This window comes from Theropithecus gelada, chromosome 12, assembly GCF_003255815.1.
Source record: "Theropithecus gelada isolate Dixy chromosome 12, Tgel_1.0, whole genome shotgun sequence".
NCBI classification, from domain to species: Eukaryota; Metazoa; Chordata; class Mammalia; order Primates; family Cercopithecidae; genus Theropithecus; species Theropithecus gelada.
This window is the reverse complement of record NC_037680.1, coordinates 109,444,530-109,463,977: the sequence shown is the minus strand read 5'-3', so window position 1 is coordinate 109,463,977 and position 19,448 is coordinate 109,444,530. Positions and strand designations below refer to the sequence as shown.

Here is a 19,448-nt window from a genome sequence, read left to right as displayed (position 1 = left end):
GAGTAACGAAAAAATATATACCATGCAAACACCAAAGACAACTAGAATGGCAACCTTAACATCAATTTAATAGACCTTAAGACAAGGAATACAATCAGAGGTAAATAGGAACATTTCGTAACAATAAAAGGTTCACTAAGAAGACAGAACTATATAAATGTATATGCGAGTAATAACAGAGCCTCAAGACACAAGAGCAAATACTAATATCTAAAGGGAGAAATGAACAAATCAAAAACTGCAGTTTCAGATTTTAGCATCTGTTTTCTTAAGATGAAAATGCATGGCTAATTTTGAAAAAAGTTTAGCATCTCTCCCAGGAATCAATATGACAACTAGATAAAAATTAAGTAAGGATATAAAATATTTAAATGTTATCAGCCACCCTGACCTAATTGTCATTCATGAAACACTACACTCAACAATTGAGAAATATGGATTCTTTACAAATGTAGGCAGCCAGGCTTGGTAGGTCCTGCCTATAACTCTAGCACTTTGGGGGGCTGAGGCAGGAGGATTGTTTGAGGCCAGGAATTCAAGACCAGCCTGGGCAATATAGCAAGACCCCATCTCTACACACTCTATATATTTTTAAATTTTTTTCCTTTTTTAAAAAAGTAGTTAGATTAATAGTGGGGGGTTATATACTAACTTCAGTGACACTAATAATTTTAATAAATTCTGATAACTCACTACCATCAGACCAGCCAAGACTCCGCCTCTATAAAAACTTTTTTAAAAATTAGCCATGCATGGTGGTATATGCTTGTAGTTCCAGCTACTCTGGAGGCTGAAGTGGGAGAATAGCTTGAGCCAAGGAGTTCTAGGCTGCAGTTGAGCTATGATCACACCACTGCACTTCACTGTGGGCAACAGAGTGAGACCTGGACTCAAACAAACAAACAAACAAACAAACAAACAAACAAAAAAACCACCCACAAATGCACATGGAATAATTCACCAAGACAAGCCATATACTGAACCAAAAGGGGTCAATACATTTTTAAAAATTGGGATCTTACAGATTATGTTCTCTGACTACAACATAAAACTAAGTTAGAACTAAATATAAATAAGGGGCTAGGCACCATGGCTCACGCCTGTAATCCCAGAACTTTGGGAGACCAAGGAGGGCTGATTGCTTGAGCCTGGGAATTCAAGACCAGCCTGGGAAACATGGCAAAACCCTATGTCTTCAAAAAATACAAAAATCAACCAGGTGTAGTGGCATACATCTGTGGTCCCATCTACTCAGGAGACTTAGGTGAGAGGATCACTTGAGCCCAGGGAGGTAAAGGCTGCAATGAGCTGTGACCATACCACTGTACTCCAGCCCAGATGACAGAGTAAAGCCCTGTCTCAAAAAAAAAAAAAGAAAGAAAGAATATAAATAAGATTACCTGGAAAAGGCTCCTAAATACTTGGAAATTAAATAACCCATGCTCAAATAACTCATAAGCCAAAGTGGAAATTACAAAAAAAATTCAAAAGTACTTTAAACTAAATAATAAAAATGCAACATACTAAAAATTGTGACATGTAATTAAAGAAGTGCTCAGAAAGAAATGTTGCTTTACATGTATTTATTAAAAAGGAAGAAAGGTTTAAATTTTATTCTCTAAATTTTTGTCTTAAGAAACTAGAAAAAGACACGCAAATTCAACTCAAAGTAGAAGACAGAAAACAACTGTGTGGCAGGAATCAATGAAAAGATAAATAAGTAACAAAGTCAAAAGTTGGTTCTTTGTTCAATCTTTCAAAAGATTGATAAACGGAACACAAACTACCAATATGCAGAATAAAAGGAGGACTATTGCTACGGACCAAACAAACATAAAAAGAATAACAATGAATAAAACTGTGCTATTGAATTTGACAACTTTGTTAAAAGGACACAGATTACAAACACTGACAAGACAACCTGATTAGCCACATAATTCAAAGAAACTGAACTTTATAAAAAATCTCTCCACAAAGAAAACACTAAGCTCTGATGGTCTCAATGGTGAACTCTATCAAAAACAAGCAGGCCTCGAAGATACTGCAGGTTCAGTACCAGGCTACTGCAATAGAGTGAAGACTGCAATAAAGCAAGTTGTACGAAACTTTTGGTTTCCCGGTGCGTATAAATGTTTATACTCTAAAGTAGTCTATTAGGTGTTCAACCGCATTATGTCTTAAAAAATAATGTCTATACCTTGAAAATCCCTAGGATTTTCAAAATGATAAATGAGCACTGGCTTCAACTTAGTCACCAGCTGCATTAGCCCTTAACAAGAGAGTCAGCCTGTCCTTCCGAGGCTTGGAAACCAGGTCCTAACTTCTCCTCTCTAGCTATGACAGTCCTAGATGATCTCTTCTTTTATTAGAAGGCTGTTTCACCTACATTGAAAATCTGTTGCTTAAAAAATGCAACAATCACCTGAGCTTTCAGAGAGTTGTATTCTTTTTTGATGGTCTTGGCTTGATGTTGATGGCTGCTGATCAGGGTGGTGGCTGCTGATCAGGGTGGTGGTTGCTGAAGGCTGGGATGACTGCAGCAATTTCTTAAAATAAGACATCAGTGAAGTTTGCTGCATTGACTGACTCTAATTTCTACGAAAGATTTCTCTGCAGTACGTGATGCTGTTTGATAGCATTTTATCTAGGGTAGAACTTCTTTCAAAATTGGAGTCAATCATATCCTTTGCCCACTTTTTGATGGGGTTGTTTTTTCTTGTAAATTTGTTTAAGTTCTTTGTAGGTTCTGGATATTAGCCCTTTGTCAGATGGGTAGACTGCAAAGATTTTCTACCATTCTGTAGGATGCCTGTTCACTCTGATGATAGTTTCTTTAGCTGGGCAGAAGCTGTTTAATTAGAACTCGTTTGTCTATTTTGGCTTTTGTACACTTCTCAAAACAAGACATTTATGCAAAAGAAAAAATGCCCATTATCACTGATCATCACAGAAATGCAAATCAAAACCACAATGAGATACCATCTCATGCCAGTTAGAACGGCAATCATTAAAAAGTCAGGGAAACAACATGCTAGAGAGGATGTGGAGAAATAGGAACACTTTTACACTGCTGGTGGGAGTGTAAATTAGTTTAACCATTGTGGAAGACAGTGTGGCAACTCCTCAAGGATCCAGAACTAGAAATACTATTTGACCCAGTGATCCCATTACTGGGTATATACCCAAAGGATTATAAATCATGCTACTATAAAGACACATGCACACGTATGTTTATTGTGGCACTATTCACAATAGCAAAGACTTAGAACCAACCCAAATGTCCATCAATGACAGACTGGATTAAGAAAATGTGGTATACATACACCATAGAATACTATGCAGCCATAAAAAAGGATGAGTTCATGTCCTTTGCAGGGACATGGATGAAGCTGGAAATCATCATTCTAAGCAAACTGTCACAAGGACAGAAAACCAAACACCACATGTCCTCACTCACAGGTGGAAGTTGAACAATGACAACCCGTGGACACAGGGCAGGGAACATCACACACCAGGGCCTGTTGGGGGGTGGGGGGCTGGGGGAGGGATAGCATTAGGAGAAATACCTAATGTAAATGATGAGTTGATGGGTACAGCAAACCAACGTGGCACATGTATACCTATGTAACAAATCTGCACATTATGCACATGTACACAAACTTAATTAAAAAAAAAACTGGAGTCAATCTCTCAAACCCTGTCACTGCTTTATCAACTAAGTTTATGTAACATTCTAAATCCTTTGTTGTCATTTCAACAATGTTCACGACATCTTCACCAGGTGTAGATGCCATCTTAAGAAACCACTTTCTTCACTTATGGAAAGTTGTTGACTCCATAAGAAGCAACTGCTGACACATTCAAACTTTACCACGAGATTATAGCAATTCAGTCACATCTTCAGGCTCTACTTCTGATTCTAGTTCTCTTGCTATTTCCACCACATCTGCAGTTACTTCCTCCACTGAAGTCTTGAACCCCTCACAGTCATCCATGAGGGTGGGAATCAACTTTTTCCAAACTCCTGTTAATGTTGACATTTTGACTTCCTCTCATGAATCACTAATGTTCTTTAATGGCATCTGGAATGGTGAATCCTTTCCAGAAGGTTTTCAATTTACTTTGCCCAGATCCATCAGAGGAATCACTACCCATGGTACACAGAGCATTATTTCTTAAATAATGACACTTGAACATCAAAATTAATCCTTGATCCATAGGCTGCAGAATGAATATTGGCACGGATGAAAACAACATTAATTTCCTTGTACATCTCCATCAGAGCTCTTGGATGACTCGCGGCATTGTCAAAGAGCAGAAATATTTTGAAAGGAGCAGTAGGTCTTCAACGGTGAGTTTAAAATATTCAATATACCACACTGTAAACAGATGTGCTGTCATCCAGGCTTTGCTGTTCCATTTATACGGTACAGGCAGAGTAGGTTTAGTATAATTCTTAAGGACCCTAGGATTTTCAAATGGTAAATAAGCATGGGCTTCAACTTTAAGTCACCAGCTGCATTAGCCCCTAACAAGAGAGTCAGCCTGTCCTTTAAAGCTTTGAAGCCAGGCACTGACTTCTCCAATCTAGCTATGAAAGTCCTAGATAATATCTTCTTCTATTAGAAGGCTGTTTCATCTATACTGAAAATCTGTTGTTTAGTGCAGCCACCTTCATCAATGATCTTAAGTAGGGCTTCTGGATAACTTGCTGCAGCTTCTACATCAGCACTAGCTGCTTCACCTTGTGCTTTTATGTTATGGAAATGGCTTCTTTCCTTAAACTTCATGAACCAACCTCTGCTAGCTTCAAACTTTTCTTCTTCAGCTTCATCACCTCTCTTGGCTTTCACAGAATTGAAGAGAGTTTTAAGGCCTTGTTCTGGATTAGGCTTTGGCCTAAGGGAACATTGCAGCTGGTCTGATCTTCTATCCAGACCACTAAAACTACCTCATATCAGCAATAAGGCTGTTTCGCTTTCTTGTCATTCATGTGTTCACTGGAGTAGCACTTTTAATTTTCTTCAATAACTTTTCCTTTGCATTTACAACTTAGCTAACTGGCACAGGGGGTCCTAGCCTTTGGCCTATCTTGGTTTCTGACATGCCTTCCTCACTAAGCTGAATCATTTCTAGCATTCAATTTAAAGTGTGAGACATGACTCTTCCTTTCACTTGAACCCTTAGAGGCCACTATAGGGTTATTAATCAGTCTAATTTCAATAATGATGTGACTCAGTGAATAGGGAGGTCCAAGGAGAGGAAGAGAGACAGGGAATAGCCAGTCAGTAGTCAGAACATACACAATAGGTATGGATTAAGTTTGCTGCCTTATGTGGGCACAGTTCATGGCACTCCACAACAATTTCAATAATGACATCAAAACTCACTTATTACAGATTACCGTAACAGATATAACAGTAAAAAAAATCTGAAACATTGCAAGAATTACCAGTGTCACACAGAGACAAAGTGAGCACACGCTGCTGGCCAACAGACTTGGTCGATGCAGGGCTGCCACAAGCCCTCCAATTTGTAATAAATGAAATATGTACAAAGCACAAGAAAGTGAAGCACAACAAAATGAGGTATGCCTGTATTCAATGAAGAAATAATTCTAATCTTATACAAACTTTTTCAGAAAACAATGAAAGTATCACATTCTAATTTAAGAGGCCAGTATAAACCTAACACCAAAAGGGGACAAAAGCATTACAAGAAAATTATAGGTCAGGCGTGGTGGCTCACTCCTCTAATCCTACCACTTTAGAAGGCCAAGACAAGAAAACTGCTTGAGTCCAGGAATTCAAGACCAGCCTGGGCAACACGGCAAGAAACCATATCTCCACGAAAAATAAAAAAATTAGCCAGGTGTGGTGGCATGCGCCTGTGGCCCAAGCTACTAAGGCAGCTGAGGTGGAAGGCTTGATTGAGCATGGGAGGTCGAGGCTGTAGTGAGCCAAGAAAAGAAAGGAAAAAGAGAAAGAAAATTATAGACCTCGCTCTCCCTCATGAACATAGATGTAAATATTCTTAACAAAACAGTACCAAATTAGGTTAACATATGTATCAAGTAGGGTGGTAATCCAGGAACACAAAGTTGGCTTAACCTTCAAAACTCAGTTATCGATAGTTATTAATAACTGTTATTAATATTAATTATTAATAATTCACTATATGAGCAGAATGAAAAAAGTAAATGATTATCAATCAATGCAGATAAAGCATTTTACAACCTCAATATCTATTCATTGAAAAACTTCCAGTAAACTAGGAGTGGAAAGAAACTTCTTCAGTTGGATAATGGATACCTATGAAAAACGATCAACATATTTAATGGTGAAATACTGGACATTTTCTCCCTAATACTGGAAATAAGGCTATTATCCATTTTAACCACTTCTATCCAAGGTTGGAAAGGAAGAATTAAAACTGCTCCCATTTATCAATAAGATTCCATAGAAAATCCTGAGGAATCAACAAAAGTACTATTAGAGGTAGTAAGTTGAGTTTCACAAAGTATCAGAATATAAGATCTATATATGAAAACCAATCAATTCCATTTCCATATAGAACTGGAAAATAAACAGTTCCCCCGCTGAGACGGAGTCTTGCCCTGTCGCCCAGGCTGGAATGCAGGGATGCCATCTCAGCTCACTGCAACCTCTGCCTCCCAGGTTCAAGCAATTCTCCTGCCTCAGCAACCCAAGTAACTGGGATTATAGGAGCGCAATACCACGCCCAGCTAATTTTTGTATTTTTAGTAGACACAGGGTTTCACCCTGTTGGCCAGGCTGGTCTCGAACTTCTGACCTCGTGATCCGCCTGCCTTGGCCTCCCAAAGTGCTGGGATTACAGGCATGAGCCACCGCACCTGACCTGCGGGAAAATAAACTTTTAAAATTCCATTTATAATAGCAAAAAAGAAAAAACTCAATTTTTAAAAGATGTACATAACCTGTATAATGAAAACAAAATGGCACTGAGAAAAAAACAAGGAAAACATAAATAAATGGAAAGATATACCATGTTCATTGCCTGGAAGACTCAGTATATCTTAAAATGTGAATTCTCTTCAATTTAGATTCCACACAATCCAAATCATAATCACAGTAGGCTTTTACTTATACAGAAATTAAGAAGATAATTTTAAATTTTAATAGGAAGGGAAAAGATCTTAGTCAGCAGTCTTGAATAAAAAGGCAAAGCTCGAAGACATATTTGACTTACTTGTAGTTACTATAAAGCTACAGTAGTAATCAAATAGTGCATACTCGTTTAAGGACAGGCAAACTTATCAGTGGAACAAAAGGGAAGAGTCCAGTAAAAAAAAAAAAAAAATTTTTTTATACAATTGACTTTGACAGAAGCACCAAAAATTCAATAGAAAAAGTAAAGACTTTGCAAAAACAGGCACTGGAACAACCCATACCTCATATCATACAGAAAAAACAATTCTAACTATTTGTAAAACCAAAACTATAAAGCTTTAAAAAAATACAGGAGATATTTTAATAATCTGTAGGCTGGCAAATAGTTCTTATATAGAAACAAAAAAACACTAATAAAAGACAAATGTAATAGGATTTCATCAAAATTAAAAATCTGTACTTATCAAAAGATCCCCTAGGAAAATAAATAGACATGCTATAGCCTGGAGGAAAGTATGCACAACATTTATCTAACAAAGGACACGTACTGAGAATATAAGGAATCCAAACCTAAAAGTAAGGGCTAAAAGTATACAACTTGTAAGAAAAAAATGGATAAATTGGACATTATTGGCCAGGTGCGGTGGCTCATGTCTGTACCCCAACACTTTAGGAGGCCAAGGTGAGAGATCACCTGAGGTTAGGAGGTCAAGACCAGCCTGGCCAACATAGCGAAACCCCATCTCTATCAAAAATACAAAAATTAACCGAGCGTGGCAGCACATGCCTGTAGTCCCAGCTACTCGGGAGGCTGAAGCAGAACTGCCTGAACCTGGGAGGCAGAGGCTACAGTGAGCCAAGATCGCACCACTGCGCTCCAGCCTAGGCAACAGAGCGAGACTGTGTCTTAAAATAAGAAAGTAAGTAAGTAAATAAAAAATAAAATAAAATAAAAAAGATAAATTGGACATCATTAAAGTGAAAAATTTACGTGTTTCAAAGAACACTGTTAAGAAAGCAAAAAGACACACCTGTAATCCCAGCATTTGGGAGGCCGAGGCAGGCAGATCATCTGAGGCCAGGAGTTGAGACCAGCCCAGCCAACAAGGCAAAACCCCGCCTCTACTAAAAATACAAAAAAATTAGCCGGACGTGGTGATGCTTGCCTGTAGTCCCAGGTACTTGGGAGGCTTAGACACAAGAATCGCTTGAGCTGGGGAGGTGGAGGTTGCAGTGAGCCGAGATGGCGCCACTGCACTCCAGCCTGGGCAACAGAGTGAGGCTTTTGATCTCCAAAAAAAAAAAAAAAAAAAAAAAGGCAATAAGAGAATATAAAGCCCAGAAATAAATCTACACATTTATGCTCACTGACATAGATGCCAAAAACACACAATGGGGAAAGAACAGTCTCTTTAATAAATGGTGGTGGGAAAACTAGATATTCATAGGCAGAAGAATGAAATCAGAGCCTCATCTCATACCATACATGAAAATCATTACATTAGAAATTATTGCTGGGTGATGGCCGGGCACAGTGGCTCACGCCTGTAATCTCAGCACTTTGGGAGGCTGAGGCGGGCAGATCGCGAGGTCAGGAGATTGAGATCATCCTGGCTAACAAGGTGAAACCCCGTCTCTACTAAAAATACAAAAAATTAGCCGGGAGAGGTGGTGGGCACATGTAGTCCCAGCTACTTGGGAGGCTGAAGCAGGAGAATGGCATGAACCCAGGAGGTAGAGCTTGCAGTGAGCCGAGATCACGCCACTGCACTCCAGCCTGGGCCACAAAGTGAGACTTGTCTCAGGAAAAAAAGAAAAAAAGAAAAAGAAAAAGAAATTATTGCTGGGTGATTTATGGGAATTTGTTGTACTACTATTCTGCTTCAGTCTGAAACTTGCTTTTAAAAAAACCATGTATTTTACAACATTTCCACTATATAGTTTAGCAAAAACCAGAAAGATAAGACAAATTTTATTTTTCCTCTAGAAAACAGGTTTTCATTTGAAGAAATTTAGACAGAAGTAGTAAGAGCCAGTTAGGTTTCTTTTGGTAATTTTCAGCAACCTGAAAAAATTTTAGATAGGCTATCTTAATGTCCTAGTATTTTCTAAATCACCAATTCCCAGCTTCAAAGGAACAATTAGAAGAGAAAACCATCTGGTCACCTGTTTGCGTAACAATTCTTCCTGCTTCCGCCTTTCTTCCTCTTCTCTTCTCCTCTCTTCCAGTCTTCTAAGAGCTTCTTCTTGCTGCTGTCTTTCTTCCTCTTCTCGCTGTCGCCTTAATGCAATTTCTTGCTCCCGCTGGCGACGCAGAGCCTCTTCCTAAGGAAAAAAGATGGAGGGTGGCGGGTGGGGGAGGGACTCAGGTCTATCATTCAATTTATTATGTCATATTTGGAAAGTAATAGGCTATGTGCTGCTAAGACTCTGTTAAACAGTAAACATAAAAGTAATCATGATCTAGAGTAAAAAGTATACATGTAAATTGGGGAACTGGACACATTACAATAAAAAGAAAATTGAATTTAAAATATTAGTAGTTAAATTACAATAAACTGTGAAGTCTATCCTGGTTTCTGTATTAGCCACATCATTTACTGATTAACCCTATAAAGAGCTACATTAGAATTAAAGCTTTGGTTTCTCCTTTGGTATTTTTAATCCCTATTTTTTTTAATCAACTGGGAACTTAAGGCATAGAGTGGGCAAATCAACATGGCCACCAAAAATTTTCGTGTAAGGTAAATTCTCCCAGTCAGAAGTACTGAGTAAAGCCATGTGTCCCAGAACATGTTCTGAAGATCAAAAGTTCCACCAATACTATTAAGTATTACACAGAAAGAGGTCCCATTGTTGAGGACCATTTATGGAAAACTGAGCAACACAGAATTAAACATACTTCTTTACTGCAATACTCCTTAGAGCCTCTATATGCTGCGGTATAGTGTGACGCTAAGAATTAACAGTAGTTCTCATTTCATCTCAGCATGGATCTTTTTTGTTTTTCACAGAGCACCTCTTGGGGCCAAAAAGTAGGAAACAAGTGGTAAAGGCTAGACTGTGGGGCTATTAAGAGAGTGGATCCTTTCAAGCGAAGTCTAGGAAAACCCCAATGGAAAAATGAGCCAAGCACATGAATGGTGAATTCCCGACCAAAAAAAAAAAAAACCCAAAAAACATTAAAAGTGTTATGCCTCACTGGTTATAAATCCTTAAGCAAAGACTTAGCTACAAGAACTTTCATTCAAACACTTATCTAACAGTGAAGAACTAGAAACCACCCTCATGTCCAACAATAGGGAACTGGTTAACTTATTATAATTTACTTATAAAATGAAATTTAATACAGCTAGCAAATATGATGATGTAGATTTTTAGATACACATTTGACATGGAAATATGACATAATTCATGTCAAAAGGAGGGTTATAAAACGTAAGTACAAATAATATATACCTCCAGCCTGGGTGACAGAGTGAGACTCTGTCTCCAAAAAAATAAAAAGAAGAAACCAAAAAGAGAATACAAAGCCCAGAAATAAATCCACACACTTATACTCAATTGATTTTTGACACAGATGCCACGAACACACAATGGGGGAAAGGACAGTCTCTTTAACAAACGGTGGTGGGAAAACTGGATATCCACAGGCAGAAGAATGAAATCAGACCCTCATCTCACACCATATACAAAAATCATTACATTCAAAATTATTGCTGGGTGATTTCTGTCTAAATTTCTTCAAATGAAAACCTGCTTTCTAGGGGAAAAATAAAACGTGTCTTATCTTTCTGGTTTTTGCTCAGTTATACAGGGAAAACGTTGTAAAGCAAATATATGTGTAGAGGTTTTTTTGCTCCCTATTTAGAAACACTAAAATAGAGAGAAGAGGTTCATTAAGGGAAAGAATAAAGAGAAGGTAGAGGTCTTAGTCAAAGATACTTTTTTAAAGTACATTTGAATGGTCAATAAGCATGTGAAAAGATGCCCAACAACACTAATCATTAGAGAAATGTAAATCAAAACCACAATGAAATACCACTTCATACCCATTTAAAAAAGTTATTATCAAAAAGAAACAAAGCAAAACCAAAAAAATAAAATAAAATAACAAATGTTGGTGAGAATGTGGAGACAGTGGAATTGCTGTGCATTGCCAGTAGGAATATAAACTGGTGCAGCAGCTGTGGGAAACAATATGGCAGTTCTTAAAAAAATTCAAAAGAGAATGACCATACGATCCAGCAATTCCACTTCTAGGTATATATGCAAAAGTGTTGAAAGCAAGGACTCAAACAGATATCTATACACCCATGTTCACAGCAGCATTATTCACAATAGCTAAAACATGGAAGTCATCTAAATGTCCATCAACAGAGGAATGGATAAACACACAACGGAATATTATTCAACCTTTAGAAGGAAGGAAATTCTGATACACGCTGCAACATGAATAAACCTTAAGTGAAATAAGCCCAACACAAAAGGACAAATATTGTATAATTCTACTTACATAAGAAATTGATTTAGCTTAAATTCACAGACACAGAAAGAAGAATGGTGGTTACTAGGAGCTATGAGATGGAGGGAGTGGGGCTCCTTGTTTAATGGGTATGTAGTTTGCAAAACTGGAGAAGTTCTACAGACATGTTTGTGAGGGTTGCACAGCAATATGAATGAATATACTTGACACCACTGAAAGTACACTTAAAATGGTAAATTTTATGTTATGTATATGTTAGCACAATTTTTTTAAAGCCCATGTAACTTTTAAATTTTGACATTTAATGCTGCACATCAAAGTTACTTTCTCATTGTTTTTAGACAGAAGGACAGAACTTCTGAAATCTAACTGGTTTATAAAACCCTAGGAAATATGCAAAGCAAATCAATGCCAGTGGTTTACTAGGACTGACATCCCTACAGTGAGTTGGTGGAAAACAGAGATTCTTTCCAAAGGTGAGTGAGTATTCTAAGGTTCTAACCCCAATCCTATGGCCTTCAGGAGTATCTGTGAAATGATGAAAGAAGGCAGCCTGAAAGCCCTCATCAAGCACTAATCCTATGATCAGAGTCCCCAGACATATACCTGTTTCCTTCGGGCAAGTTCTTCTTCCTCTCGCCTTTTCCTTTCTTCTTCCTGCTGTCGCCGAAGAATTTCCTCCTGTTGTCTTCGGAGTTCTTCTTGCCTCTTTCGCTCTTCCTCTTCCCGTTTCGCCCTCATTTCTGCCTCTCTTCTTTCTTGCTCTAGCTGTGATTACACAAGAGTGTTCTTAGAAACTTGAAACCAAGCACAGGAACACTCCAAAAGCACTGACCAGTAATATTCGCTCATTCAATCAGCTGCTTGTACTGTACTGCAACCAGGTGATCCAAAAGATCAATAGATAAACAAAATATGTTATATACATACAGTGGAATATTAATATTATTCAACCTTTAAAAGGAAGGAAATTCTGACATATGCTACAACATGAACACCCTATAACAACTCTAAGCTGTGACACATCACAGTAATTAGAAGAATTTTATGAGTGTCTCAATTGAACGCACTTTCCTCCCACCTGTACTTGCCTCCACACTCCACATTACCATTTTACCACACAAGAGAGTAACATCAGAATGCTCTTGGATGGTATTTCTTTACTCATCCCTACAAATCATTTTCTGATTGAACATTTAACAGTGTGGCTGTAATGTTTTAACAGCAATGTTGCATGAACCTTTCCACATTCTGGGCACTCTAAGGGGGCTGTCACAACCTCAGGGGATAAGAATGCATTAAGAATAAAACAGCAACAACACTCTCTTGCATACATGAGAACCTAGAAATCATTACAATGACACTAGGTATTGATGTAGACATTCTTTTCTGTCAAGTACTAAAACCAAAATTCAAGATTTAGTTCCTCCAAAAAATGTGAATGGAACACACAATCTAATGTTGATGTTGGGCTTTTTGTCTGCTACATCTGTGGATACTAAGAAATATAAACAAATACCACTATAAAGATTCAATGGGAGAACTCAAGCCACATATCACGAGCCTCATAAATAATGTAGTGGATATTTTCTCACATTCTTGTTACTTATAACAAATGTTCATACCATGAATAACGTAACTAAAATATGTATGTGTCTATAATCAACAATGTGCCAACTAATCAAACCAAACATATTAATTTAAATTCTGTTTTGAGTTTTTTTTTTTTTTTTTTTGGGAGAAGAGGGCACAGTAAAGATACAATATGAATGTACTTACAACAGCTAAGCAGCAGTAAACTGAAAGTAAAAAGTAAAAACTATAGCTAGCTAGAGAGATGAATAAACAGCAATGTTCATGTACTGTAGCCAGATGACAATGCACTGTTGTAGAAGAATGAGTTTCAGACCTTTGCAGCTTTGGCCTTCTCTAGCTGCTGAAGCTGTTCCAGGGCAGGGCCTGGTGTCGTGGTGTCCAGAGGAAGATCCCATACACTACCACCTTCCCAAACTGTAAGACAACAAAAGAAAGAACGAGGGATGACAGAGCTTACACACATGGTGACATATCCATAGAAATCATGAAAAAAGCTGCTTCCCTGTGCCTAAATGAACTCCACCAAACACATCTGTTTTGCCTCTGAGTAGACTGAACTGCCAATGGACTCTAGTTTCTATGAATATCCTTCAACACATCTAGAATGAAGGGAAGTACCAGGCATTTATTAGGGAATTAACTGCATCCTTACAAAGCTCTATAAGGTTTCTATTCATACCCTCATTTTTACAGATGAACAAACTAAGGGTCAGAAGTAGTTTCTAACACTCCCAAGGGCACATGGCAAGCATGTGGCCATGCCAGGATTTAAATCCCAATGTATTAGACTCCACACAGATTTCCAGTAACCATATAGCCTCTTACTGCACACCAACTAGAGAGAAGTAGGTGGTTGCACAATATTGTGAATGCCACTCAAGTGTTCACTTTAAAATGGTTAATTTTGTGTTAAGTGAATTTCATCTCAATAAAGAGAGTGTGAAAGTAAGCATTACAGCTGGAGCTGTGGAGACCTCTGGAAAGGCCAGGCAGGTCTTACAAGTGAGACCTGGTCCTGCTAACCTGAAGGGCACTGCAAGATCACATTTGGAAGTAAACAGATAATGGCTTGAAGTTTGCTAGCACCATTTTTCAGCATTCTCTGTCTTCTACATTCCTACCATAGTCTAATTATACACTATCAAATACTGTCTGTATGAAACCAATGGACTACTTTTAAAGGACCTTGACTGCATATAAATCCAAAGAGAGAAATAGTTTAATACAGTACTTAAAAGTTTCCAAAACACTGAAGAATACAGGTTGAGTATCCATTACCTAAAATGCTTGGGACCAGAAGCATTTCAAATTTTGGATTTTTCAGATTTTGAAATATTTGCATATACATAATGAGCTATCTCTGAGATGAGATCCAACAAAAAATTCATTAATCTTTCATATACACTTTGTAGACACAGCCTGAAGGTACTTTTTTTTTTTTTTTTTTTGAGATGGAGTCGCACTCTGTCACCCCAGCTGGAGTGCAGTGGTGCGATCTCGGCTCACTGCAACCTCCGCCAGGGTTCAAGCGATTCTCCTGCCTCAGCCTCCGGAGTAGCTGGGATTATAGGCCCCCGCCACCACGCCTGGCTAATTTTTTTTTTATTTTTAGTAGAGACGGGGTTTCACCATCTTGGCCAGGCTGGTCTTGGACTTCTGACCTCGTAATCCACCTGTCTCGGCATCCCAAAGTGCTGGGATTGCAGGCGTGAGCCACTGTGCCCAGTCAGCCTGAAGGTAGTTTAATGCAACATTTTTAAATAATTTGGGGCATGAAAAAAATGTTTGTGTATTTATGTGTAAAATTGTCCAATCGTGGACTGGGCACCATGTCTCATGCTTGTAATCCTAGTAGTTTGGGAGGCCGAGGCGGGCAGATCACTTGAGGCCAGGAATTTGAGATCAGCCTGGCCAATGTGGTGAAACCCCATCTCTACTAAAACTACAAAAATTAGCCAAGCGTGGTGGTAGGTGCCTGTAATCCCAGCTACTTGGGAGGCTGAGGCAAGGGAACCTCTTGAACCCAGGAGGCAGAGGTTGCAGTGAGCTGAGATTGCGCCACTACATGCCAGCCTCGGCAACACAGCAATACTGTCTTAAAAAAAAAAAAAATTCCACTTGTGAAATCATGTCAATGCTCAAAAAGTTTTAGATTTTGAAGCATTTTGGATTGTGGACTTTTGGATTAGGGATGGGTGCTCAACCTCTATTCTTAACATCCTAACTATAAATGGCTACCAAGAAAAAATAAGGTACAAACAGCAAGGAAAGTTGATAAGGGAAGACAATCATCCTTCTGCAAAAATCTGCAGGGTCAATGTTAACAACAGAACCATGACCTGAATGGCTCAACAGCTCTAGAAAAACTCCACCAAGGCCTATAATTCTTGAGGATCTTCAACACCAACTATAATCTCTTGAAAGGACTACCCATGGATCAAACTATCCATCTCTGCAGGTATTCAGACCATAAGAAACAGAGGTGCTCGGCTGGGCACAGTGGCTCACACCTGTAATCCCAGCACTTTCGGAGGCCAAGGTGGGCGGATCATTTGAGGTCACTTTGAAACCAGACTGGCCACAAAGGTGAAATCCTGTCTCTACTAAAAATACAAAAATTAGTCAGGGGTGATAGTGTACACCTGTAAGTAATCCCAGCTACTTAGGAGGCTGAGGCAGGAGAATTGCTTGAACCCAGGAAGTGGAGGTTGCAGTAAGCTGAGAACACATCACTGCACTCCAGCCTGGGCGACAGTGCAAGAGTCTGTCTCGGGAAAAAAAAAAAAAAAAGAAAAACAGCAGTCCTCCACCAATACCAAGACTTAAAAAAATCTCAACCCCAAATTTTCTAATTCGATGTAAAAAGATAAAAGTGAGAAAAGGTGCTCAATTCATAGCAGGTTTTTCTTTTCCCAAAATTTCTGGGTACCTAGAGTGTTTGTTAACATCAATTCTTTTTTTTTTTTTACTTTCTTAGAGACAGAGCCTTGTTCTGTTGCCAAGGCTAAAAAGGCTTGGCATGATCATAGCTCACTGCAGCCTGGAACTCCTGGGCTCAAGCAATCCTCCACCTCAGCCTCCTGAGTAGCTAGCACTACAGGCACACACCACCATGCCTAGCTTGTGTTAATTTCTAACTCAAGAGAATAGATTACCACTACTTATGTTTTTAGGTACGCTTTTTTTCCCCATCTGGCTAAAAAGATCAAAAATAATTTAAACGATTTTTCCACACTGATCACAGCAACATAAAAGAGACGCTGACTCAAAAAAAAAAAAAAAAAAAAAAAAAAAATCCACTAAATAAATTCAAACAAATCCTTAAAAGTATATTTTCAGTAACACCTTCAATATTGCCTGGATCTAGTAAAAAATGAACCTTTTTGTTAACATCAAATACAAATGGATTCAGAAACCTAATATATGTTTTAAGAATTGAATTGTAAAATTATTAATAATATCTAAATCCTCAGAGTGGTACTAAAGGTTAATCTAAGTTTTTACCTGTAGGCTGTGAAGCTGTTGGCTGAAGCTCCCAGATAGAGCCAGTATCTGGCACCGACACAGACCTAGTTACTGAGGGAATGATGTTCTGATCAGATATTCTGCAAAAGGGAAATAAAAAATTAACTTGTTCTTATCATTTGCAAAAAAAAAAAAAAAAAAAAAAAGAAAAGAGGAAGAGGAATTTCTAGATTATATGTAGGTTCTCCAGGTTATCTGGCTAGAAAACGCCTTCACTCTTTTACTAAAACCTAACACTACACCAAAGCAATTCAGAGTGGAACAAAGAGAAGGGCACAATGATCACACTTCTGGAATCCTCTATGGTAATACTAACTTCTAAATGATGGATATACCTACTATATATTCATATCTTAAAGATATGTATACCTTAAAGATACTGTATATCCATATCTTAAAAAAAAAAACCAAATCATCTCAATAGAAGTCACAGAGACAGCATATTATAATGAAAAACTCAATGCACTTTAAGATAAAAGGTCTGCATTTTAGCCTGAGTTTCCTGTGTGTTATATTAATCAAGTCCTATAACCAACATCTCAGAGTCCCAGTTTGCCCATCCATAAAATGGAGCTCCTACCACGTAAACTGCCTACCTCACAGGATGTGTTAAGGCTCAAAAGAAATACAAACAGTTTTGGCTGAATGAGACAATAAGATTTTTAAGAGCAGTGACTGATACTTGTTCAGGAGAAATATTACTCTGAATGATAATCTGAAACAGCAGAAATTTCTTCTAGACTTCTAGCATAATTTCCTTTTCCTTAGACCTACCTTAATGGCTTTTGAGTTCTAGAAAATTAAAACCTTGTGTGGTGTGGCTAATACTTTGAGATACTACGGGTAAAAGTGAAATTAAAATCCTAGGCTACAGTTTTTCTGTTGCAGGTTCCATAAGATGACACTGTTTCTCAAGTGTGCCCATTACTCTTAGGTCTTTTGATTAATCAAAATTTATCTCTATGAGTAAAATACCAAATAAACGCTTATCTCTACCTGAAATATTTTTTTAAAATGTATTGTTTTTACATACAACATGCAGGTATGTGTTGGGAGTGTTCCGGTCCCAGAAATCACACACTATACCAGAATTTCTCCTTTCTTCTCTTTCTTTCACAACACATGCACCCGATATGACACATAATGGAATGACCACCAACCTCATCTTCAGGGCCTGAAACTGCTGAAGAAGAAGTGCCAACTGCTGTTGCTGCTGGGAAGACAGGGCTGCTTTCTGCTGTTGGGCCAAAACCTGTGCATATTGTTGTCTTCAAAAAGTAAAAAAAGGTATAATCTGTCAATCCACATTTAGTTCACATGGCTGAGATGTTGAAAGACAAAGTTCAATTCAAAGCCCCCCCCTCCCCGCCCCCGGAAACATTATTAGAAATAGCTATCAAATATATTTTATAATTCTTCATTATAACAGACATATAGAAATGCTTCATTCTAGAAAGAACTGAACTCATAGATGGCATGTTTCCAGGTGAAAGAGGATAGCAAAAAAATTCACAATTCAGTGCAAAGTGGTCTATTCAGAGAAAATATTTTAAAAATCACAAATGTCAAAAACTGGTAAACTCCAAAGATAACCTTTTATCAGAAATCAAGTGAAAAATAAAAGATTCAAATTAGTAGCTTTTTCCATACAATGTACCCTTTGTAAAAAATGTAACACTTCTATAAAAATTCATACATTGATAGTCTTCACCTTGGAAAAATTTAGGTAATTTTTCTTCACTAGATCAGGGTTAAACTTTTGTAATGGGCCAGAGAGTAAATAGTTTCATCGCTGCAGGTCATATACTGTCTGTTGCAACTACTCAATTCTACCATCGTAAGGCAAAAGCAGCAATACACATCCCACAAACCAAAAGGTGTGTCTGTTTCCGTAACACTTTGCTTATAAAAATACAGAGCAGGCCAGATTTAGCCCAAAGGTCAGACTTTGCCAACCTCTGCACCACGTAACTGCAAGTCTCATTTCTTCTACAAAAGGGATACAACAAAACCTGACTGACTTTGCTGTCATTCCACACCCCTCCTAAAAGAATTAACCTTAACTTCTTTCCCACCCTCTCGCTTACATTTTATATATATATATATGTGTGTGTGTGTATATATATATATATATGTATATGTGTATATATATATTTTTTCCTCTGTGGCATTCAAAGCTGAGCCACTCAGGAGGCACTTAGAAACTAAAGAGCTTACAAAATTAAAGTTATGTGTCATCTTCTAAGCTTCTGGTATTTAAAAGTAAGATAAGCCGGGAGTGATGGCTCACACCTGTAATCCCAGCACTTTGGGAGGCGAGGCAGGCAGATCACTTGAGGGTGGGAGTTCGAGGCCAGCCTTGCCAACACAGTGAAACCCTATCTCTACTAAAAATACAAAAATAGGCTGGGCGTAGTGGCACATGCCTGTTAGTCCCAGCTACTCAGGAGGCTCAGGCACATGAATCACTTGAACCAGGGAGGTGGAGGTTGCAGTGAGCCGAGATCATGTCACTGTACTCCAGCCTGGATGACAGAGTGAGGTTCTAATAAATAAACAAACAAACAAATAAATGACAAGACTAAAATTAGAAAGTATGGCAGTAAGATGCCACTAGCTGGCCAACTGAAGTGCCATATAAGCCATTAGCTCTCTCTGCTGTAAAAGGTGAGACTTGAGAGCAGATTCTA

General features: G+C 38.2%; 1 protein-coding gene across 4 annotated transcripts in view; it reads right to left on the bottom strand.

Moving 5' to 3' along the window:
• The window catches only part of GIGYF2 (GRB10 interacting GYF protein 2), a 164,644-nt gene that overhangs the window by 29,099 nt on the left and 116,097 nt on the right, over positions 1-19,448 (bottom strand). For all 4 annotated transcript variants that reach the window (XM_025404237.1, XM_025404238.1, XM_025404240.1 and 1 more), the window contains 5 exons: positions 17,919-18,026; positions 16,738-16,838; positions 13,547-13,647; positions 12,244-12,405; positions 9,318-9,476 (listed from right to left, as the gene is read on the bottom strand). In XM_025404237.1, the coding sequence (XP_025260022.1) occupies positions 9,318-9,476; positions 12,244-12,405; positions 13,547-13,647; positions 16,738-16,838; positions 17,919-18,026 (631 nt within the window). The remainder of the gene's footprint in view (positions 1-9,317; positions 9,477-12,243; positions 12,406-13,546; positions 13,648-16,737; positions 16,839-17,918; positions 18,027-19,448) is intronic.